Below are 22,266 nucleotides of genomic sequence, written 5' to 3'. Positions count from 1 at the left end.
GTCTGGCACCAAATTTCAATAGTGCCTGGGATGAAGCCCCATCTTAGAGCTTTCCAAGTGTGTCTATAGCACATGGATTCATTTCACCCACAAACAGGAGTTTGTTCTCCAATTAGTTTGTTTCAACCAGTCTCCCTGAATGAAATAGTTTTGTTTACTGAAAACTTTCTCAGTGCTTTTAACACTAATATGAATGATAAAAATAATGTGCTCTAGAGAATTTCTCAAACCTATTTGACTACAAGCCCCCACCCCCATTATTACAGAACATCTGGGGGGCCACTCTTTGGAGAACACTTCCCAGTACCCTTCCTGCAAATGGCCTGAGCCTATCAGAGGCCATTCTCTGCCCAACTCTTACTCCTCACTATTTCAGAATAAAACTGTTGTTCTGTTTTTGTTTTTGCATAGACCCATATCCAGACATATTGTTACTGTGAGATGCCTAAAAGGTTAAGGTATTTTGCTCCAGATAGTTAAAGCCCTTTTGAAATCTTACCTCCTGTAGCATAAACTGCAGAGTAGTTAAGACAGCTGGGAGGGGGAAAAGAACCTTCTGGAGAAGAGATGACCTAAGAGAAAACATGTCACTCATGGGAATACTGCACTGTATTCCCAGGAACTCTTACCTAATTGTGAACAGCCATCTTTTGGGTCTAGACAAAGATTCCCTCCCTGAAGCTTGGTTTACTGTGTCCTGGGAATTTGCCCTGACTGTCCCAAGATGGGGGCTTGGGAAGTTGCCTTTGCATCATCACAATGCTGGAACCTCCTTTCTGTGCCTTTAATCAGTGGCCCCAGGTGACACGTGCTTCCCCATCGATGAGGTGGGGGGATTCCTCCATGCTTTTTGGATGAGAAAGGCCTCCCCTCAGCATCTGGTCCTAGTGTCTGGCAAGCAACATCTGGAGCATTGTTCTCTTTTTACTCGCTTTTCTTTGGCAATATGATTAGTGCAGTTGTTTTAAGGAAGTTGATGCGTGAGCTCTTGTAAACATCGGGCTTGCCAGGCTGCAGGAGATGGTGGGGTGAGGACATGCTCCCACACCTGGGTCCATCCCCTCACTAGTCACAGCTGGAGAGTGACTACAGCAGCCTCGGTTAAGGTGGCTCAGTCTGCCCTTTCTTGGAACTAGGATTTCATTCCTTCACCACGTTTTTGCATCATATGAAGTGACACAGATGTAGACTTTAAGGCACTAGGCTTTATCTTCAAAATTTCATCCAAAATACCAAAAGAAGATGAAGCTTAATGTGTTGACCCCACAGACAAGTTTGAGGGTGGCACTACCTTTTTTTTTTTTTTTGCCTTCAAAAGTGACTAATTGAAATGATAATAGCTTTGAAATGGACATTTTTTCTTCATCACAATATCTCATAAAAGCCTTGCCTGTGGTAGGGTTAATGTGAAGACATATAGTTTACCAGGGCATGATGCCAAGGCATAGAGATTACTGGGAAAAGGTAGTATCAGAAATGTAACTGAGCCATCCATTAGCCAGAATAAGAACTAAGGTCCAGGCAGGAAGGAAATGGGAGGCTCGGGGTTAAAAATGGGTTCTGTCTTTCCCTTATTTGTATAATCCTCCTTCCTCCTTAATTTAATGAGACCAATCTGCCCTGTTTGAAATTAAAATGTCAAAGATCCATTTGAAATGAGCTAATGCAGAAAACTGGCTGAGGCTGTGAACTGAATTCAGAGGGTTGACAGAGGCTCCAAGTCCTTGAGTTATAAGCTTGGGCCAACACAAGACTTTTTCAACAATAAAATGAAATCCTTCAAGTGCAGAAGCCCAGGGTGAATTTGTGCAGGAGAGGCTTATGTGTGATCCATTTCCTAAGTGCACAAGTTGGAGCTTTCCAGACACAGCTGCTCCTGGCCGCCTCTCTCCATCTTTGCACGACACAGGGATGAAGTGCAGGGTTTCTGGGTGGGAAGTTTGTGGGGGGTGTCACAATAAATGCACTTGCATTTCTGATTAGGCTCAGGCGGTGGGCCATTCCATGGAATTCCATTCTTGAGCCTTCCTTGTCACAGAAGGAAATGTACAGTGTCACCTCTGACAGAGTCCGTAATGACAAAAACCATAACTTACACATGGAGAGAGCTTTTAATGATTTCAAAGCGTTTTCACATCTGGTCTTTCATTTTGCTGCTCAGACAAAGCCTGTGAAATAAATAAAGCAGGTACTGTTGCCCCCGATGTCCAGATGAGGAAACGGTCACAGAGAGACCAGGGATTTCCTGAAGGTCACCAGTTCACCAGGGCACTAGCTGGGACTGGAGTCCAGGTGTTTATATTCCTCTGCTCCCTGCCCCTCCCCTGTTAGCACATAATTGTCAGGGGGATCATGGGGAGGCCCAGGCAGGAGCTAATACTGAGTATGGACTGAGGACAGTTTGGAAGGATTTTGTACTAGAACTCTGAAAGGCCTTGCCCCTTATTCTAACCAGGGTCAAAGTAATCATTTAGATGCTATTAACCATTGAAGGCTGAGTCAAGCATCCCGTCCTGGGAGCCCAACTTAGAAATCATTTTTGTGAGTGGCCATGTACATGACAATTAGAATCATTTGTAGCGTTGCTTGTTTGATTTGTCACTGTTGTCTCAAATTATTATTTGGAGAATTGAATTCACAGCAAATTGTTTCTAGGCTCTTCCCCAGGGTATGAGATTGCAAACCTCCTTTGGCTCCATAAACTGAGATTGCTTTCTTCAGATGCCTCTATAGGCAACACACCTTGACCCTGGCCCCAGAACCCCCTACCCCCAGGACACACATGCTCACATACCACAGGCCTCTCTCTTCTTTTATGCCCAGAACACTTCTGTGACCGTTTTGTGGTTTCTTTTTCACACTACCACGGATACGGTAGTGGAAACACAATTTAACTTGGCCCCATGCCTGCAACCCCTCAGGATGGCCCTGGATGCTGGCCCCACATTCACTCTATTCGGTTGTAATCAAATTAATCTTCCCATCAGACTCCAAAGTTAAGGTAAACCCTGCCTCAGCTTTCATGTTTTCTTTTTCAGAGTAATCTCCATAAAGAACTACCACCCAAAGATAAGAATCATCACTCAGATGCTGCAGTATCACAACAAGGTAGGACAGTGAGAGCCTACTGAGGCTCAGAGATGCATATGGGGGTCTAGTCTCTTCTCCCTCGCCATTCAGTCAAACACATGTGCACACACACACACACACACACACACACACACACACACACACAACAAAGCAATCCACAGGCCTGAACGAAGTGGGTGGTGGGTAAACTCTCCTTGGGACATTTCTTCAGTCCAAACACCTTGTCTGCAGTTGCTCACTGGAAGGAATCTCCTTCAGGTACCGATTCATTCATTCAGGAAGCATCTGTGGGCCTCCAGGTTCAGATTATTGCTGCACTCAGATCCCATTGCAACACTTCCATTTTTATGTGCTGTACTAATTCCTTCAGTTTGTGTTTACTGAACACCTACGAGATGGTCAACACTCTGCCTGATCTTCTAACCCCAAGTGGATATAGCAAAAGAGAAGTCCTGTTTTGTGCTCTTAAGGATTTAGTCCTCAAGGTGTAGAGAAGTGTCCCAAATAGGACTCTTCTACCTGAGACCAGGTGAACCTGGGTGAACAGAACACACGTTGGGTGATGAATGTGGAACATGGCATTCTCAAATTCAAGATGAGAATTGCATGGCTGAATTCAGGAAAATTAGAGTAAATATAATGGAATCTTCCTAGTGTTAGAGCTTACAAAGGGGGATAGGGAAGAAAACAAATGCTGGAGTCTGCATTGATTCCCAGAGTCCAGTGGCATTCAAAGGCAACGCTCCTTCACTCGAATGTTCATTAAACTCACAGGAAAACAGCTTTGGGGGAGGGAAGGTGGCACTTGTGTCTGTTTGATATGGAACCAGTTATCCCCTTAATGAGGCTTAGAAATGAGGCTGTGCAGTACCTGGAACCAGGTGTCCTGTGTGAACAGAATAACTCCCTGCTGGGTTTTGAGTGAGTGTGTGACCCATCTTACAGGCCATATTCCCTACGAAATAGGCAGTCAGGTGACCCAGAGAAGACCCCGCTCTGCCAAATGTGCCAGCGCCACGACATTACTTCTTAATTGCTGGCAAGGGCTGCCCCATTTTGCTGTGTGGAAGCCCATCAGAGGCTGCCGCTGAGTGGGGCCTGCTGTCGATGACTGGCTACCCTTGGCGCTGCTCCCCATGCCAATCGTTGCCCAACCCTCGGCAGGTGGTTCTACTGCAGAAAATGCTGTGCTGCAGCCAAAGGGCTTGGTGGTGGGCACCCAAGATCACAGTGTCCTGTTTGTCTCTGGAAAATGCAAGAACACTGAAGAGATACAGTGAGGATATTGGTAACTCACAAGCATCAATTTAGAGAAGTTTTTTGACAGCAGCCCCTGTAGGTGGAGTTAGATTTTCTTAGCAAGGCCATGGCTGGTGACAGCTCCTGAGGTACAAACTCTCCTTCTCCCATTTGAGATTTGAAATTGTATTTCATGTGGGAGTGCTTGAAGCCGTTGTTTAGATTTTGGGCTGAATTCAGACTGAATAGGAAAATTAATGTTGTATGTTTACAAAGGCATGTCAGTTCCTTCCCTCCTGCTTCCAATGAGTGCTGATATAGCATCTTCAAGACATTAAGGAGGATTTCAGCTGTGATTCCTGTCAAACTCCAAGCGGCTCCATAGACCCAGGGTCCAGATGGCACCTGGTTAGCGTTCACATGGCCACGGCGAGCTCAGGGTCTCCCACAGACTCTGCACTGTGGCTCTTCAGGAACAATGGTGAAGATGTCAGCCAATCTGTGATTATTTGCTTAAAACACACTTTGTTTAGAGCCACCCATCTATGTGGGTTTAGAGTTAGGCAAACATCGCTATGAGATTCTGCCCTGGAAGATTAGTAAGGGTGCCAGGGACAGAGCGACTGGACACAGGGCCTTTCCTCTCTCATTACCTTTCTCTCTTCCAGAGAAAGAATAGAAAGACCAGTGTTCATTATTAGTTATCTTATTCCTTGAAGAATTGCAGACATTCTTCCCCTTGCTTTATAATTTTGCTCTGTTTCCTAAGGTCCTCCTACCTACCCTTTCAACATGTTTTTTTCCACCTTCCATTCAATATTATTTTTCTTCCTCTTTTGGCACTTTCTCTTCACCAGAGATCTCCACCCATGAAAACTTGCTTTCAGAAAGAACCTGGTATGTGTGTATAAACTTATGTCACTGTCAATATATTCCAAGGGATAGTTAATTCCATAATTGGATGCCATGTATAAAATATAAAGGATCTCAATCCCCTGTGACCAAATGATACCGGTATTCTAGGACCTAGAAGGACATTGGGAAACTGCCTGCTTTTGCTCCATGTAAAACTACCCCTGAGTTTGTTATCATAATAATCTCAGACATTTGTGTCATATTTTATGGTTTTACAAGAGCTTTGATATCCATTCTGTCATTGAGTCCTCATTTGACCATCTGTGCATTTCAGCATTCAATGTGGCTTCGAACTGGGGCTCTAAGCTCTGACTTAGAGCCACTCTGGAGGGTACAAATAATGGTCACTTGGCAGCCAGTGAGCTAAGAGACAGAGCTGCCAACTACCACCTTCTCTTTACATAGAGCCACAGCTCACTGAACCAAACTGTAGCTCTATAGAGTAGGACTCATAGAAGGATTGATATTCTCCAAAGTGGGTCTGTTTAATATCACTAGAATTCATGGAGGGAAACACTCACAGCCTAGCCATCTCTGAACATGGAAAGACTATGGCCCAGGAAATTTTCTAATTTGAGTGTAAGTGGCTTGAATCTCTTCAAGGAAAGAATGGTTAATGACATCTTAGAAAGGTGTTACTCCTGATGATCTAGCTCTTACTAGATTTTCTCCCCCAGCAGACTGTAGTAAAAGAGTTCTTTTCTGAACTTGAAGCCAAGCCCTGCTGGCCTGATGGACATGCAAGTTCTTTGAGCTTCCTCCTGTAAACCCTTATACTTGGGCAGTAGTGCTACAGTGTTTCCTCTGATGTGACCTCTTTGCTCCTCATGGTGGCTTCCCCAGTTGTATTTTATGTGCAGTGAGAGGTGGGACTGGGGCTGGAATTCATCTCTCCTGGTTTCCCAGGACGAACTGTCGTACGTTCCTTCTTCTTGAGATGATGAGTGGCCCAGTACAGACCCTGCCCAGCAGGTCTACTTCTCTAGGTTGGAAGGATTTGCTTCTGGACTCCCATGCAGTAATGCCGGCCTTTCCACCGGGCCCCACTGCCGTCAAATGTAAAAGGACAGAGTTGCCAGACACCAGGAATTCAAATTCCTGAGTCAATCTCCTGTCTTTGCTTCATGCACAGAAATCCCTGGTCCCAGGCTTTGGTACATCCCTTATGGCTCCCTGCCCCAAGATTGCAGAAGATACTGGGGCCAAGAAAGGAAGCCTGAGAAATGAGACTAATGCCTTTCCTCTGTAAACATATAAACTATGTCTAAGGAACTCAAAGCAGATGGGCACATGAGAGACCCAAGGCCTGGACTTCATACCCTGGATGGCATGGGGGGATGTGAGAAACCCTCTTGAAAACTTTCTGTGTGTTTGTTTGAAGGTTCCATGAAGGTTATCTAGTGTCTGGGGCTTGATGACTTGATTGTTCATGAGTTAGATTTAATTTTCCTCATTTTCTTCAGATGATATTAATGCAAATTAATATTTTCCCTCTTAGACTGATATGTTATTCTCTATGATGCCAGGGAAATAGAGGGGAAGGTGGCCTTCTTTGGACAGTGAAGAGTAGGGAGAGAAATGGGATAAAGGGGGGGGGGCTAGTTCTGGATCGAGGATACGATGTGTAGACAGTCTCTGATACTCAGCCTGAGGGAAATTGCCATCCTCTGTGGCCCACACATGGGGCTGTCTTAACAGTGCTGTCATCAGGATGGATACAGTCATCTCTCCAAGGAATAGACTCCTGCTGGGTTAGGATGCATGCGATTGCCATAGAACTGGATTTTGCAAGAAGGAATTTCACAAGAGTGGTATTTCTTAAAGCAGAGCCTGGAGCCTTAGGGCCCACCCTTTGTTTCCACGATGGAGTCTTCTATCTCCTTCTAATACAACTGCATATATTGTCCAGAGAGTGAAGGGAAGCCTTGTTGGTGCTCCTCCTGTTTGGAGAGAAATCGTCATTTCAGGGCCATGAGGTCTCACATTGGAAGACCTAGGGGTTCTCTCCATGCAGAGTAAGAGGTCTTTCTGCTGGGACTTGGATACTTAATGAGTTTTAGTGAGAGAAACCTTGCAATGGAGGCAGCCTTCTCCATCTCTTGGACAAATTGCATCCTCAGAAAGTTCCTTTATAAAACAAGCCAAAATTACTGCTTTCAGTCCCAATTCTGGCTCCTGGAACAAAGCAAGACAAGCATAATCTCTTCATCACATCACATCTCCATGATGGCGAGACCTTCTTCAGGCCCCGTGCTGCTGCCTCTCTTAGTTGTTCTTCAGAAGGGGTTGTCCAGAACCGACACCTCTGCTTGTGCTTGTCATGTTTTCTCTGTAAGTGATGCAAGCGGTCAGCTTCCCCTTTAAATCTGACCGTTAGTCTGGATCAGGTTTTCTGGAATCAGCCTGACCCATTCACATTAGAATGGAACCTTCGTTTCCACAAGCAGGCATTGGCGTTCACTGCAATTTCTCACACAGTTGGCCTCTCTTTGGGGTTTAGTTACCCACACACTTAAGTTTTTTCTTTTCTGTTTCCTCATGTCTGCTGCCAAGTTAGGTCTTCTCATTTTGAACTTATAGAATTGATTTTTCTCAACCTAAGTGCTATACTTGACATTAAGGCCTTTAAAATCTTTTCTGGTTGCCCCCACCCCACCCCCATTTTTCCAACTCTGGAGAACTTTTGAATCTTGATTCTTTCATCCAGTGTGTCACCTATGACTGTGCTTCATGCCACTTAAACATAACTGGCTGTGCGTGCTCTGGGCCCTGATCTCAGTGCTGACCTAACTGTTGAAGAGGATCCGTCCACCTGCAACAGATGGTGACATGTCCACGCTATGATTTGCCTGATGATTTAGGGCAGTGCTTCTCAAAGTGTGGTCCCCAGCTCAGCAGCTTGGCATCACCTGGCCCTTTTAGAAATGCAGATTCTCCAGCCTCACCCTATACACAGGGAATTAAGAACAGTGGGGAAGGGGCCAGCAACATGCTTGTTCAAACCCTCCAAGTGATTCTGATGCCCACTCAAGCTTGGGAGCCACTGATCTGGAGTATTTGGAAGGCAGATAAAATGAAATCTGAAGTACACAGGCATTGGATAGTATCAGAGTCTATTTGAGGAGCCAATTTATGAGCAATCTAGTCAGACATCCTAGTAGCATAGGCCTATGTCACAAGAGGGATTTGCCTCTGGACTCTATTTGGCTAAAGGACAAACCCTAGGGGAGGCCTCTGGCTTGGTAGGAACAGAAGCAATTTCCAGGGAGATCGGAGTCTGATGAAGATATTTTAGTAAAACACCAAGCACCCGACCCAGGCCCAGGGAAGAAAGGATGGGTCTGGATCACCCTGCAGCTGGGCAATGCTGCGTTTCCCAGGGGAGACTTTAAACAATTGAATGTTTCACAAAGGAAGGTCTCATAACTGTTTTCTTTCCACAGGCCCATCTGCTAAACATCCCAAGCTGGAACTGGAAAGAGGGTGATGATGCAATCTGCCTCGCGGAGCTGAAGCTGGGGTTCATAGCCCAGAGCTGCCTGGCCCAGGGCCTCTCCACCATGCTCGCCAACCTCTTCTCCATGAGGTCATTCATAAAGGTAACGTCTTGTCCTATTAGAGCACATTAGCCCCAGATTCAATTTGTCGTGGGGTTGAGTAGAGAGCACAGCTTAAACTCAAACCAGATCGACGGGCTTCAACCACTTCGGTTGAGGAGAAATTCCTTGTTACAGATTTGGGCAAGAGGCCAACTTCTTTCAGAATTATGTTTTTATTTTTATTTGGCACATCCACGGCCATTAAATGATTGTTCAAAGCACAATCCTCTCTTTTTTTAGATAAACCACATGTTTATCTATCAACAAAGCCTCCGCTGTTAAAACAAAAATATGATTTATATACATTCCATATGGCACCAGAGCGCCTAAAGAAAAGAATTATCATTTTCCTCTTTTACATCAAGTGGCTGGTGGACCTCTCACTGTGTGGATAAATGTAGACCATGTGTTTGTGCTGAAGCCCAAACCCCAACAACATAATTCATTTATTTATTTCTGCACAATCAAGGAGGCCAGCGGGGCTGACATGCCACGGTTATTTGAATGGCGAGTGAAACGCTGAACTGAGTCCTCAGCAGTGGTGCCCTTTCCGCGTGAGATAGGCGGCCTGGATATGCTCATCTCCTTGTCAGCCGTTCACTCCACAGAGCTCCCTGGGCAGACCTCTCGTGGCCCCTGCCTGCTGGACCTGATCTGTCCTCTCAGGCCAGGACAGGCATGTTTCCAGGACATTGGTTGAGGTTCCAGGCTCCTACTTAGAGGGTCCTTTGAGCTCAGGATAATGAGAACACCAGTCCTTATCCTTGGATTGTTCTCAGCCTCAACAGGCAAGGTGGCCGGACCGGTACAGTGAAACTTGTCTAGTTTGGGTCTCTGATTTGGCATTGGTGCCCATTAGCTCAAGATCTGGGCTTACATTGCCCTGCCTGTTACTCATTTCTTCACATTCACCTTCCTGAGTTGGTAGTGGTTAAGGCGGGAAGTTAGTGAGTCACCAGGAGGTCCCACAAAGGAGGCCAAAAGCTCTGAAATCAGAGGTGTGAGCCCTTCAGCCTTCCCTGCCATTGTTGCCGCACCCACTACCAGAGATAAGGTCTGGGTGGAGTTGAGGAGGCAGACCTGGATGCCGTGAGAGGGATGGGTGGTGAGAATGGGGATGCAGGTGATGGGCTAAAACTCTGTATCAGTTCTCATCTCCGGCCTCCATGGGTTGTTTGACTTAGAACAGGATATTTTTCTAGGCCCGAACCTGCTGTTCCTACCTAATTGGCTTTATTTAGCCACTTTATAGTTAACACTCCTCTATGGATAAGAACAACTTGCCTTGGAGTCCCTTCAATCACTTTAGCAAATGGGTGCCTTGATTAAAGAAATTCTTCTAGTCTCTACGTGCCCAAAGACCTGCACTTCACTGATGTCCTGGCTCAGACCCAGCTCACAAGCAAGGACATCGCATTCCTTTAAGTGGCTCCTTCAGTCCAGGCTGCTAGTCCCTTGCCTGGAGGAAGCAGAATGCGGCAAAATGGAGGAGGTAGGGTGGTCTGTGTGGCCAACCCTCGTGAGATATAAGCTTGTGTCTCCCAGGCTCTTCCATTCAGCACTAGGAGCCCAGGCCCAGGATTGTCACCAGGAGAGCTCCTCTGGCTTGTCCATCTAGCTCTGGTGGTTTCTTCTGTAGGGAGTTTCCCACAGGCCCAGGCTTGAGGCCCGAAGGCCTGGCCTCCGCTCCCTGGTGCTGATGTAACCCGGCCTTGGCAGGGCCCCGCTGCACATGGGCCATTGACATGCACATGTTTTGATTTTGCGGTACCTGCGTGAAACTAGAGCCACCTGTCAGGAACATGAGTAAAGTGGAGGTGACGCTGATTCTGCAGGGCTGTTACCAGCGGGGAGAAGGAACTTCTGTCCAGCTTCCCGCAAGACCCTGGAGGGCCTTACCTCTGTACCAAGGACGTCCCTCCAGCCCAACTCAGCCCACTGCCAAGTTCCTATTTAGGAAGAGCCTGTGGGAGAGGCCCGGCCCAGCCCTGGTGTAACTGAAAACACATTTCCCTCCCGGGGTTTTGTTTCTGTGCTGCTTCTGTCCAAGGCCAGACCTCTGTGTTTGGGGGAAGCTCTCTGCATTTGGCCCTGTGACATTCAGGTGGTCTTTGTTGGAATTCGCTAAGCTCATGATCTAGAAAGAGCGAGGCCTCCATTCACCTATTTCTCTCATTAACAATAGGACAGCCTTAAGCTCATGCCCACCGTTCTGCAGCGTCATCTCTGTGCACTTGCCCTCAAATCCCAGGTCCTCTTCTGTCTTCTTTAGTTCATAACAAACACCACAGTGATGCTCTCCTTAGAAAGTTGTATGTATTATCTCCCATTCCAGGGGTACAAAGCCTTCACTTGTTTTTATTTGGGGGCAGATGGAAAAGGAAATTTATAAATGGATTATTGTTTACAGAAATTGCTTCCTTCCCCAATGTCCCCCATGTCCTACGCAGAGAATCCATCAGCACTTCCACAGGGACAGGCCGTCCTATTAGGGTGGAGGGGGACCGGATGGGGCTTGGCAACACTTGATCCCTTGAGCACACTTAGTGGTTCTGGAAGCCAAAGGTGGGGTGTGAGCTCACCTCTCCCTTGCCTGGGGCAGGTACAGTGTCTGTTTCTTGGTTTGGCACTATGTACTGTGTTCAGTCCCTCCTGAAGTGAGAAGGAAGAGGAACGAGACTGAAACAGTGATGATGTATCACAGGCACAGTGACTAACCTCCAGGCTTTTTAAGCCAGGACTGAAAGTGAAGGTGTGAAAGCTCAACAAAAGAGATAGGGCTATAGGTATGGAGCAGTCACTAAAGAGACCCAGCCTAGAGGCAGCAGGAAATATGGGGGAGCACTCTTTTATCCCCTCAGCAAAGTCCCTTTCAAAGATCCTCACCCCAGGGCCCCAAGTCATTGCCCCTGAAAGCCTAGCTCCCATATTGGATATGTTCTCTCTGAATAGATCTAAAATTTTGGAAATCTATTTATGTTTTTAGCTCACATCTTTGGGGTAATGATTTTTTTTTTAAGTTTGCACTTAACTTGTTCTACTTGAGGCATGCTTTCTGCTGGGATTTGTTTAATAAGTCTATGCAAACTTTATAGCCAATACCTTTATGAAGGAGGCTCAGGTTGGCCACTCAGGGGGACCTCCGGTCCAGTGGCTTGTTGCTAGTGACAGGTTAAGCATTTTGTCCATGACATCCAGTTTCTACCTACAGTTTCTTTAAGGAGTGAAGGCAAATGTTCTGGTTCCTGTAACTTATCAACATCTCCATTATCCACCAGGCCTGGAATGTCCTGCTCATTTACCACTATCTGATCTCCTACCACCTGCCTTCAGGTTCAAGGGATACTCTCCCTAGTGTCTTCCGTAAAGACCAGGACAATGAGCTGAGGTAGCCTACCTTCCCCCGCCTCTTCCCTGAAGAAGTGGCCACTCTTCTCCTCTATTTGGCTTCCTCACTGGAATATAACTTAAGATTCGTTGATTTATTTTATTTTATTTTGGTTTTAGAGTCTTACCATCTAATAGTTAACTTTCCAACATATCTGGTTACAAGTCAAGGCTTGACCTGCTATTTTTGTGAATTGTGCTATTATTCTTACTAGGATTAGCTGTCCTTGGACATGGTAAATTGTGTGTGGGGGTGTTGTGTGTGTTTAGAGGGTGATTAATTCTTAAAATTTCTTTTTGGTCTACACTAAGTCTTGAAATTGAGCACATTTAAATTGTTTCCAGGATTGCCAACTATTTTAACTCCACTAATCTACCATTTTATACACACACACACACACACACACACACACACACATACACATGCATGCACGTACACTTTCACACAGCCTGGAACATGGCAGGCATTCTGTAATTATTTCTTGGTTGGATAAATCAGTTATGAAAATGGAGAAATAATGTAATATGCCTTTTAAACTTTTCCCTATTTTATAAGATTTGGAATTGGGGGTGAAATTTACTTAATATTGATCATAATGCAGTCTCCTCCATCATATTTCCTACTTGTGAATGAGCAAGCACTAGGAAAGTCAGACCCTTGTTATTCAGCTTGTATGTTGGCTGAGGTGGCTTTGCTGGACATAAAACCATTTGTTCATTATTGTTATTACCATGTTGAGATAAACTTTCAGCAATACATAATCCTAGCAATAATTGTAGCCAAGGGAATTATTTTTAGTACTTTTATTTTGGGTTATGTTTATGTGTGTGTATGTGTTTGAATATATGCATATATAAAAACATGGTTTAGGAGCTGGATATATAAATCAAGAATCTTTAATAATAGCTGAAGTATACTAGGTCCTAACAATGTGCCAAGCCCTCCGCTATGATTTATATGCATTATCTCACTCAATTATTACAATGACCCTACCCAAACTTGGCACTGTTACTAATTCCGCTTTAAAGTGGCAGACACTGTGGGTTAAGGCAAGTTGAGTGGCCTGTGTGAGGGCATAAAGTTGGAATGAGGAACTCAGTTGTTCGAACCCAGGCAAATGGGTTCCAGGACCAAGAAGAAATAGGATTGGCGATAAGAGGGAACTTAGCTAGTGCCCTCATCTTGGCACAAATCTTAGCTTTCTGTAGTTTACTTTATGGAAACTGTGGATTCAGTAGAGATTCCCTGGGCACCTACCACACTCCAGGCAGGTGCTAATCAGACTGTCAGACTGGCTACGAGGTGCTGAGAAACTTCCAAAAGCTTCTGTTCAGACTGGGATGTGTGGGCACCTATTTTCCCAGCCCCATCCTGTGGTTCTTGTTGATCTTTCTCTCTGGCATCTCTGCAAGGGCAGAGGTCATGGTATCAAGGCAGATGAGGGGTTAGCCTAGGGTGGGATGAGTCAGGGTGGGGAAATGAATTAGGCTCCCAAGACAGAACTGACATCAGACACAGCTGTACTTGGGGGTAAAGCTAATTGTCTTAGGTAGGTGCTTCTGGGAGACAACAAGCAATTTCTATTGGCTGGTGGGTATAAGCTCTGCCGACCAGAGGCATTTATCCAGGTGAGGGAGGCCTACTAGAAGCAGGGCTCCACTCTGTGTGGAGGCAGGGAGGCTAGTGAAGGGCTCTCTGAAATGGGATCAGGGCTCCGATAAGGCGGGGACCAAGGTGGCTTTCAACTTCCAGGAGGGAACAATAACGCCAGGATAGAGGGTTTGTCTGGCAAAGTAAACACACATGATGGGAGTTAGATAGGAGACACAGTTGTTGCTTATCCCACACACAAGGACAATGTCACCCTAATCACAGATGGTGTCCTGACTATGGACCTCTACAAATATCCTCATCAGTGGAAAGTGGCTCCCGATACAATTATACTCACTTCCTTCATAATCTCGTTTATTTTCTTAGCTTCTAGATATATAGATGAAACCTACATTTATATCTCCATCCAGACCTCTCTCTTGAACCCAATATCATGTATTCACCTGCTACTCAACATCTCTATTTGAATGTCTCCTCTCTCAGACTTACTTCATCCAGAATAGAATTCCTGTTGACTATAAACCTGTTTTCTCCCATTGCACCATTGGTTATGCCATCATCCCATTGCTTAGATTAAAAACTATTCAGTCACCCTTGACTCCTTTCTTTTTCTCCTGTACGACATTCCCGTTAGCAGGAAATTCTCTTGGTTCAACTTTCAAAATATGCCCAGAATCTGAGCACTTCTCATCACCTACATACTCACTATCAGCTCCAAACCACCATCCTCCATCTCCTATTGCATCAGCTTTGTAACTGGTCTCCATGCTCAGACCTTACCCCTTCCTGCCCTCCAGTCTGTCTCCAATAAAGCATGCAGAACAGCCTTCTGAAGCATGAATCAGACCCTGTCATCCCCACATACACCTCTCCAGGCATCCTACTTACCAGAACAAAGTCCTTGCAAAGGCCTCAAGGTTTCAGTGGCCTCACTGGCCTCTCCTACTCCTCAGTGGGTCTCCCTTCAGCTGGACCAGGGCTTTGTGCTGGCTTCTCCCTCTGGCTGGAATGCGCTTCCCCTGGGAGCTGCATGGCTTCCTGTCATCAAACCCTCAGGTATGCTCAGTGTTAAGTTCTCAGTGAGACCTCTCTCTAAAATATTAGAAATAGATTTTAGAAAAGGGATTGAAAACAAACTTTTAATCGACACATAAGATACAAACATAAAGTGTGCATCTAATAAATGTGGTTAAATATCCACAAAGCCAACACCCAGAGAACCAGGACCCAGAGTAAGAAACAGCACATCATCAGGACCCCAGGAGCCCCTTTCCGTGTCAGGCGCCAGTGTGCGTGAGTTTGCTCGGGGCTGTGTGGGGAGAATTGGCATATCCACAGTGCCGAGTTCTCCAGTTTATGAAGATGGCACTCCTCTAATAAGGGGCTGCTTTATGATTCAACAGTTTTCCTGGCAAGTGCAGGAAAATCAAGAAGAAAGTGAATATGCTCATACATTGCTCTGGGGCTTCTGAGGCCCCCACAGGGAGGAAATGTACTACTTCACATTCTCTAGGAAGGACCTAGATGTTCTTTGTTACATGGGGCGAATGAAGTTTCCCTGTGAAAAATATCAGAACTGCATTTTTAAAAGCTGCATCACTCTCCCCTCCACACCACATACATCCACATCCTTAGCCACACTCCCACAGGCTTTGCACTCAATGGCACTTTCGGTCATTGCCTCTTTTCTGTGTCAGCACTGTGAAGCCCCAGCATCTAGAACAGCCCCTGACTCATGCCAGGCCCTCAGTGCTGTTGAATAAAGGAATACGAATACATTGGCCTCAGCCTAGCCTGGCCTGTCTTTGATATAGACAACTGGGTGGGGCCCGGACCAGCAACTTACACTTTGGGGTGATTTGGGTGCTGAAACATCTTCTTTTGCTACTGTACGTGGTTCTCTTGCCAGACTGAAGAGCTTTGACTCCCTGTAGATTTACATGAAACTTGGCTCCATGAAATTTTGACTCCATGAAACTTGGAATTCAAAGCGTTATAATCCTTGGCGAGGATGTGTGGAGGCTGGTTAGAGTTGGTTATAAACCATTCTGACTGGCAGAAAATCCAGTCAGTGTGCTGTTGGAATTTACAATTCATAATAGAAACCCTTGCGTTGAAATGAACCTGCTAAACCTCAGTGTCCCATTTGGGTGGACATCATTGAGCATCTTTTGTTCCCCTTGAATCTCCTCTCAGTGGCTCTCTTGCCTCCCCTGTGCCGCCCGCTCTGCCCTAATGACTAACGTCCACCAAAGGGAAATCACTCCCCTGAACACGGTTTCAAATGAAGTGAGTCTTAATCCATGAACTATTAACAGGAATTCTGTTCCCCTCTGGCCCTGCTAATTTCTAGAACATTGAATTAAACAGTTCTCAGACCTTTACAAATTCTCAAGGCAAACATTATTAGCAAAGAGAAGCCCATACAGCATGTTAGAAGATTGCCAGAAAATGTCAATGGGTTTTCTGGATAAAACAAAAAAGGGTGAAACTCCTCCTCTCCATATTCTCCCCCCCCACTTCCTCCCTTCTTCCCTCCCTCCCTCCCTCCCTCCCTCCCTCTCTCCCCCTAACATGATTAGAAAGTCATTTCATGTGTCTTATGTGTTTGGTCAATCAAAGGCAAATGTACATGATTGATGGTGACAGGGAACACATTTAACTCATTACTCTTTACTTTGCAGCAAAATGATTTGTGTAAACTGTCTGCCTAGCATTAAAGGTAAAACAAACTTAGAAACCCCAAAATGTTATATATTTGTCTAATATTTTCCTTTCGGTTTTATAGCTGTAATCACATATGGATTCTTTTATTTGGCACTTGGCATGGACTGAACAAAGGGGAGGGCAGCCAGAAAGATTGCATAACTTACAACAGCCGGAGCCCAGGAGGATGGAGCCGACGCCACAATGACCAGCACGCACCATGAAATCCAGAGGCTGCCATTCACCTGGCCCCTGTCAGCTGCCAGGATGTTATTATTCATGTGGCTTGAGGCCCTCTTGGCTAAGCCTCTGGTCAAACATCAAAATGAGCTCTTTCAGAGATTATTGGCCTTTAACTAATTGCCTGCATTTCTGAGCACACCTGAGTTTCCACAGGCCAAGTCCTCCTGGCCTCCCCACTTCCTATTTCTAACTTAGGTATTATGGGCGCAACCCACCGTCTGTGATTTTTCAAGCCAAATCTCAAAATGCTATTAAACCATTAGGAATAAAATCTCAGGTTCCCTTATTTTATCTATTGGTTATCATGCTCCAAAGGATACCAAGTGTAACCTATGCCCACAACAAGGATGAGGAACCTTTGAGTTCCTTTGAGGTGATTATTCTACATCCCTAGGGGATGCCAGGCCAGGAACCACCACTGATTTGATACAGTGGGTATTTTGTCAAGAACTTTCAAATGATACTAGTACCTAAGTGTGTATATCACATTATCCTATCTAATAAAAGAGTAATATGCAAATTGACTGTCACTCCAACACACAAGATGGTTGCCCCCATGTGGTCAAAGATGGATGCCCCCATGTGGACACAAGATGGCCGCCACAAGATGGCCAGCAGGGGAGGGCAGTTGGGAGGGACCAGGCCTGCAAGGGAGGGCAGTTGAGGGTGATCAAGCCTGCAGGGGAGGGCAGTTAGGGGTGACCAGGCCAGCAGAGGAGGGAAGTTGGGGGCAACCGGGCCTGCAGGGAAGGGCAGTTGGGGGGAACCCAAGCCTGCAGGGGAGGGCAGTTAGGGGCAATCAGGCTGGCAGGGGAGCAGTTAGGCATCAATCAGGCTGGCAGGGGAGTGGTTAGGGAGTGATCAGGCTGTCAGGCAGAAGCAGTTAGGGGCAATCAGGAAGGCAGGCAGGCAAGCAATTGGGAGCCAGCAGTCCTGGATTGTGAGAGGGATGTTCCAGATTGGAGAGGGTGCAGGCTGGGCTGAGGGACACTCCCCGCTCCCCCCATGCACAAATTTCATGCACTGGGCCTCTAGTAGTTTATAAGATGCTTTAAGTTTATAAGATGTGCCAATAGATACGTTTATAAGATGTGCCAGTGCAAAGTAACTGTTGTTTTTGACCTTCCTCATCTGTAGAGCAGAAGAAATGGGAGAAGAGGAAAGGGGAGGATGACTGGCTTCTCGTTGCACAGCTGTATGGGAAATGGTAGTGCAAGGGCCAAAATCCACTATGCTCTTAGCTCAGCGTTTTCCCCACTATTACACTTTGCTTCATCTAGAGGAATGCTTCATATAGAAACACTGCTTGGTTTTGTATTCAAAGCTTCTAAGACTAGAAATCACTTTTCAATATCTGTCAGTGTGGCATCCTCAGTTTACCCAACCACATCAAACTACATGATATAAAAATTAAGAAGCATTGCAAAGGTGGAAAATGGGCCATTCCCTTCGTGGTGTCTTAATCTGAAAAGGACCAGGCTGCCTGTCTTCCCTAGACCACAACGCCTTGCCACATGGGAGAATTTGTTGCTCCAGTCAGTGCTGCCACTGAGCAGGGAGGGAGTGATGACCTATTTGTTGAAGATGAATGTAAGAAAGCTAAAAGAACTTAGTCCTGACCATCTGAAGGAAGGAACGAGGGGGTCAGAATGCAGGATGGTGGATTTCCAACACAGGGAGGTCTCAGTAAAGAAGGTGTGAGATCTAGAGGGTTAAACAGTGATGATAAAGGGAAGAAAGGAGCACTTCTCAGAGGGAAGGTAGAGCTAACCTTAGTCTTTGCAGGCATCTTCCGACCATCATAAAGTATTACAGTAACTCAAAGGATTTGGGCACAGGTAGTGGGGCACTGAACTGATGTCCTCTGGAGATTAGTAGAGAAATCCAGTTCCACTCACCTAGCATTTCTTCTGGCCATTTTCCTTTATAGAAAGTGCTTAAAGTAGGTAGTCCCACTGAGATTCAGAAGTAATTTTAATTGTCCAGATACTGTATCTCCTTTAATTTTACCTTATATTAAAGTTTATGTGTGGGTACAAATTTCTCTACATTTTAACACATGTAGAGTCATGTGACCACTACCAAACTCAGAACATAAATCAGTCTCAGTAACCCCACTTTGTAGTCATAGCCTTGCTGCACCCCTAACCCCCATCCCCTGATAATCACTATTTATTCTCTCTCAATATACTTTTGTCTTTTTGCAAATGTCTTGCAAATTGAATCATACAATATCTAAGCTTTGAGACTGGCTTTTTCAGTTAGTATAATTCCCTTGACATCCATCCAGGTTATTGTGTGTATCAATATTTCACTCCTTTCTACTGCTGAAAAAGATGGCATTTTATGGGTGGGCCTTAGTTTGTTTACTTTCATTCATTTAATGGCTTTGAGGTTGCTTTCAGTTTGGGGTGATTATGAATAGAGTTGATAAAACATTTGTATAGAAATTTATATGGACAAAAGTTTTCATTTCTCCAAGGCAAATAACTAGAAGTAGAATCATTGGATTGTAGGATAAGTGTTTAATTTTAAAAGAAACCGCAAACGTTTTTTCAGAAATGGCTGTGCCATTTATGATTTGCACCAACAATGTATGAGAGTTCTTGTTGCTCTAACACTTGGTATTGTCAGTATCTTTAATTTTAGTCATTCAAATGTGTGTGTAGTGGTAATTCATTGTGGTTTTAATATGTATTCCCCTAATAGCTAATGATGTTGAGCATCTCATCTTATGCTTATTTGTCATCTGTGCATTCTTTTGTGAAGTGTATGGCCTATTTTTGTCATAGGCTTTGTTTTTTAAGCAGTTTTAGGTTCAGAAGAAAATTAAGTGGAGGTACAGAGATTTCCCATAACCCCCTGCACTCACACTGGCATAGCTTCCCCATTATCAACATCAACATTGTTTAACCACTGAGCAATTGATGAACCCTCTTTCCCCTAATCCCTGGCAAATACTGATCTTTTTACTCTCTCCATAAGTTTACTCTCTCCATATATATATATATATATATAATCAATCATATGTAGCCTTATTAGATTGGTTTCTTTCACGTAGTTATATGGTTTTCAGGTTCTTTCATGTCTTTTTATGGCTTGATAGTTCATTTTTTTTTTAGCACTTAATAATATTCTGTTGTCTGGATGAACCACAGTTTTCATCAGTTCCCCTATTGAAGGACATCTTAGGTGCTTCCACATTTGGGCTATAATGAATAAAACTGCTATAAACCTCCGTGTGCAGGTTTTTGTGTAGACATAAGTTTTCAAACCTTTTGGGTAAACACCAAGGAGTTTGATTGCTGGATCATATGGTAAAACTATGTTTAGTTTTGAAAGAAACCACCAAACTGTCTTCCTAAATGACTCTACTAATTTGCAGTTCTACCAACAATAAATGAGCTACTGTTGTTCCACATCCTCACCAGCATTTAGTGTGATCAGTGTTGGGACCATTTTTTAAATTATGCTGTCTGGTTTTTAAATTTGAGTTTAAAAGTGTCTTATATATTCTGGATATCTGGTTGGAGATGGGATTTGTAAATATTTTCTCCCAGTAGCCTGTGTTTTTATTTTCTTGATACTGTCTCTTCTGAATCAAAGTTCTTAATTTTGAAACATTAGGAAGTTTTCTCAACATGTTAAATGTAAAGTATCTATGTGACCCGACAATTGCCCTCACAGATATCTACCCAAGAGAAATGAAAGCATATGTATTAATGTCCCAGGGCTGCTATAATACATTACCACAAATCTAGCTGCTTGTAATTACACACTTATTTTTTCCCTGATATCAGTTTTACTGGACAGAAATCAAGGTATTGGCAAGGCTGGTTCCTCTGAAAGCTGTTTCGCTGCACATTCTAGCTTCTGGAAGCTGCCTGAATTCCTTGGGTCCTGACTCCTTCCTCACATCACTCTCACCTTTTGCTTAGATGTCACATCTCCTATTTCCTCCTAATTTGTCAAATCTCCACCTGCCTCCTTATACGAGTACTTGAGATTACAATTAGGGCCCACTTGGATAATACAGGCTAACCTCAGAGATACTGCGGGTTTAGTTCCAGACCACCGTAATAAAATTAGTTTTATAATAAAGCGAGTCAATCTTTTTTGCTGGTGGAGGATCTTGCCTTCAACTTGTAAAAAAAAAACGCAACAGCTGTGAAGGGCAGAAAAGCAAAGCACAATAAGACAAGGTATGCCTGTACAGAATAATCTCATACCCACAAATCCTTAAGTGGAATCACATCTGCAAAGTCCCTTTAGTCATATAAGGCAACAGTCACAGGTTCCAAGGATTAGGGCGTGGTTATCTTTGGTGGTCATTATTTAGCCTACCATTTATCTGGTCCTCAAAGATTCATATTGATCCTCACGCAAAAAACATTCATCCCACCCTAACATCCTTAAATGTTTCAGTCCTACAGCACAGATTCAAATTCAAAGCCTCATGTAAATATCATCAACTCTAAAGTCCTAAGTTTCATTATCTAAATCACTTTATGGGCAACACTCTGGTATAATGCATGCTGGTGCAAAATTCCTTCCATCAGTGGAATTGTAAAACCAGCATGCCTCTAAAGCATCATGGTAAGACAGCCTTAGGATAACAGTGATGAGCATTCCCATCACAAAGGAAAGAAAACAGAAGGGAGAAAAGAGCTACCAGCCCCAAGAACCTTCAAAATTTAATGAGAAAATTCCATTAGGTTTCAAGATCTGGAAATAATCCTCTGTGGCTTAAAATTGCCATTAGGTAATGTGATTCCTCCAAGTATATTCTTTTTCAAATTGTTTTGGCTAGTCTAGTGTTTTTGGCTTTTCATATGAATTTTAGGATCAGATTGTCTGTATCTGCAAAAAATCCTACTGACATTTTTATTTGAATTGTGTTAAACGTATAGACCAGTTTGGGGGAGCATCAGCATCCACATGGATTCCAATCTATGAAAATGGTCTATTTATTTAGATAATCTTTAACTTCTTTCATCTGTGTTTTGTAGTTTTCAGCAAACAGATTCCCATTCATTTTTGTTAGATTTATACATGAATATTACTTTTTGGGGAGCTGTTTTTAATGGCATCTTTAAGAAATTCAGTTTCTAGTTGTTCATTGGTGGTATGTGGAAATACACATTATTTTCCTGTATTGACCTTGTATTCTGCCACCATATTGTGCTGGCTTGCACTTCTTGCAGGATGTTGAATAGAAGGAGTGAAGGAGTATGTCTTTGATTTGTCTCCACTCTTAAGAGGGACCAAATTCAGTGTTTCACCATTAAGTATCATGTTAGCTATAGGTATATAAGGTTAGCCCTTCTTTTGAGGATGAGGAAATTCTTTTTTATTAATTTGATGAGAGTTTTACCATGAATGGATATTAAATTTTTTTAAATTTTTAATTTTTTAAATTTTCTTTATTGATTAAGGTATTACATATGTGTCCTTATCCCCCCATTGTCCGCCCCC

General features: G+C 44.2%; 1 protein-coding gene across 11 annotated transcripts in view; it reads left to right on the top strand.

Moving 5' to 3' along the window:
* Window positions 1-22,266, top strand: part of KCNMA1 (potassium calcium-activated channel subfamily M alpha 1) — a 719,040-nt gene that overhangs the window by 522,350 nt on the left and 174,424 nt on the right. For 10 of the 11 annotated variants that reach the window (XM_080687587.1, XM_080687584.1, XM_080687583.1 and 7 more), the window contains exons 13-14: window positions 3,039-3,108; window positions 8,688-8,843. In XM_080687587.1, the coding sequence (XP_080543713.1) occupies window positions 3,039-3,108; window positions 8,688-8,843 (226 nt within the window). Of the gene's footprint in view, window positions 1-3,038; window positions 3,109-8,687; window positions 8,844-16,630; window positions 16,762-22,266 lie in introns of those variants that run through there. The other variant, XM_080687588.1, reaches the window with a different exon arrangement.

This window comes from Plecotus auritus (assembly GCF_963455305.1).
Source record: "Plecotus auritus genome assembly, chromosome: 9".
Classification (NCBI taxonomy): Eukaryota; Metazoa; Chordata; class Mammalia; order Chiroptera; family Vespertilionidae; genus Plecotus; species Plecotus auritus.
Note: the sequence above shows the minus strand (reverse complement) of the source record. Positions and strands in the feature narration are given on the sequence as shown.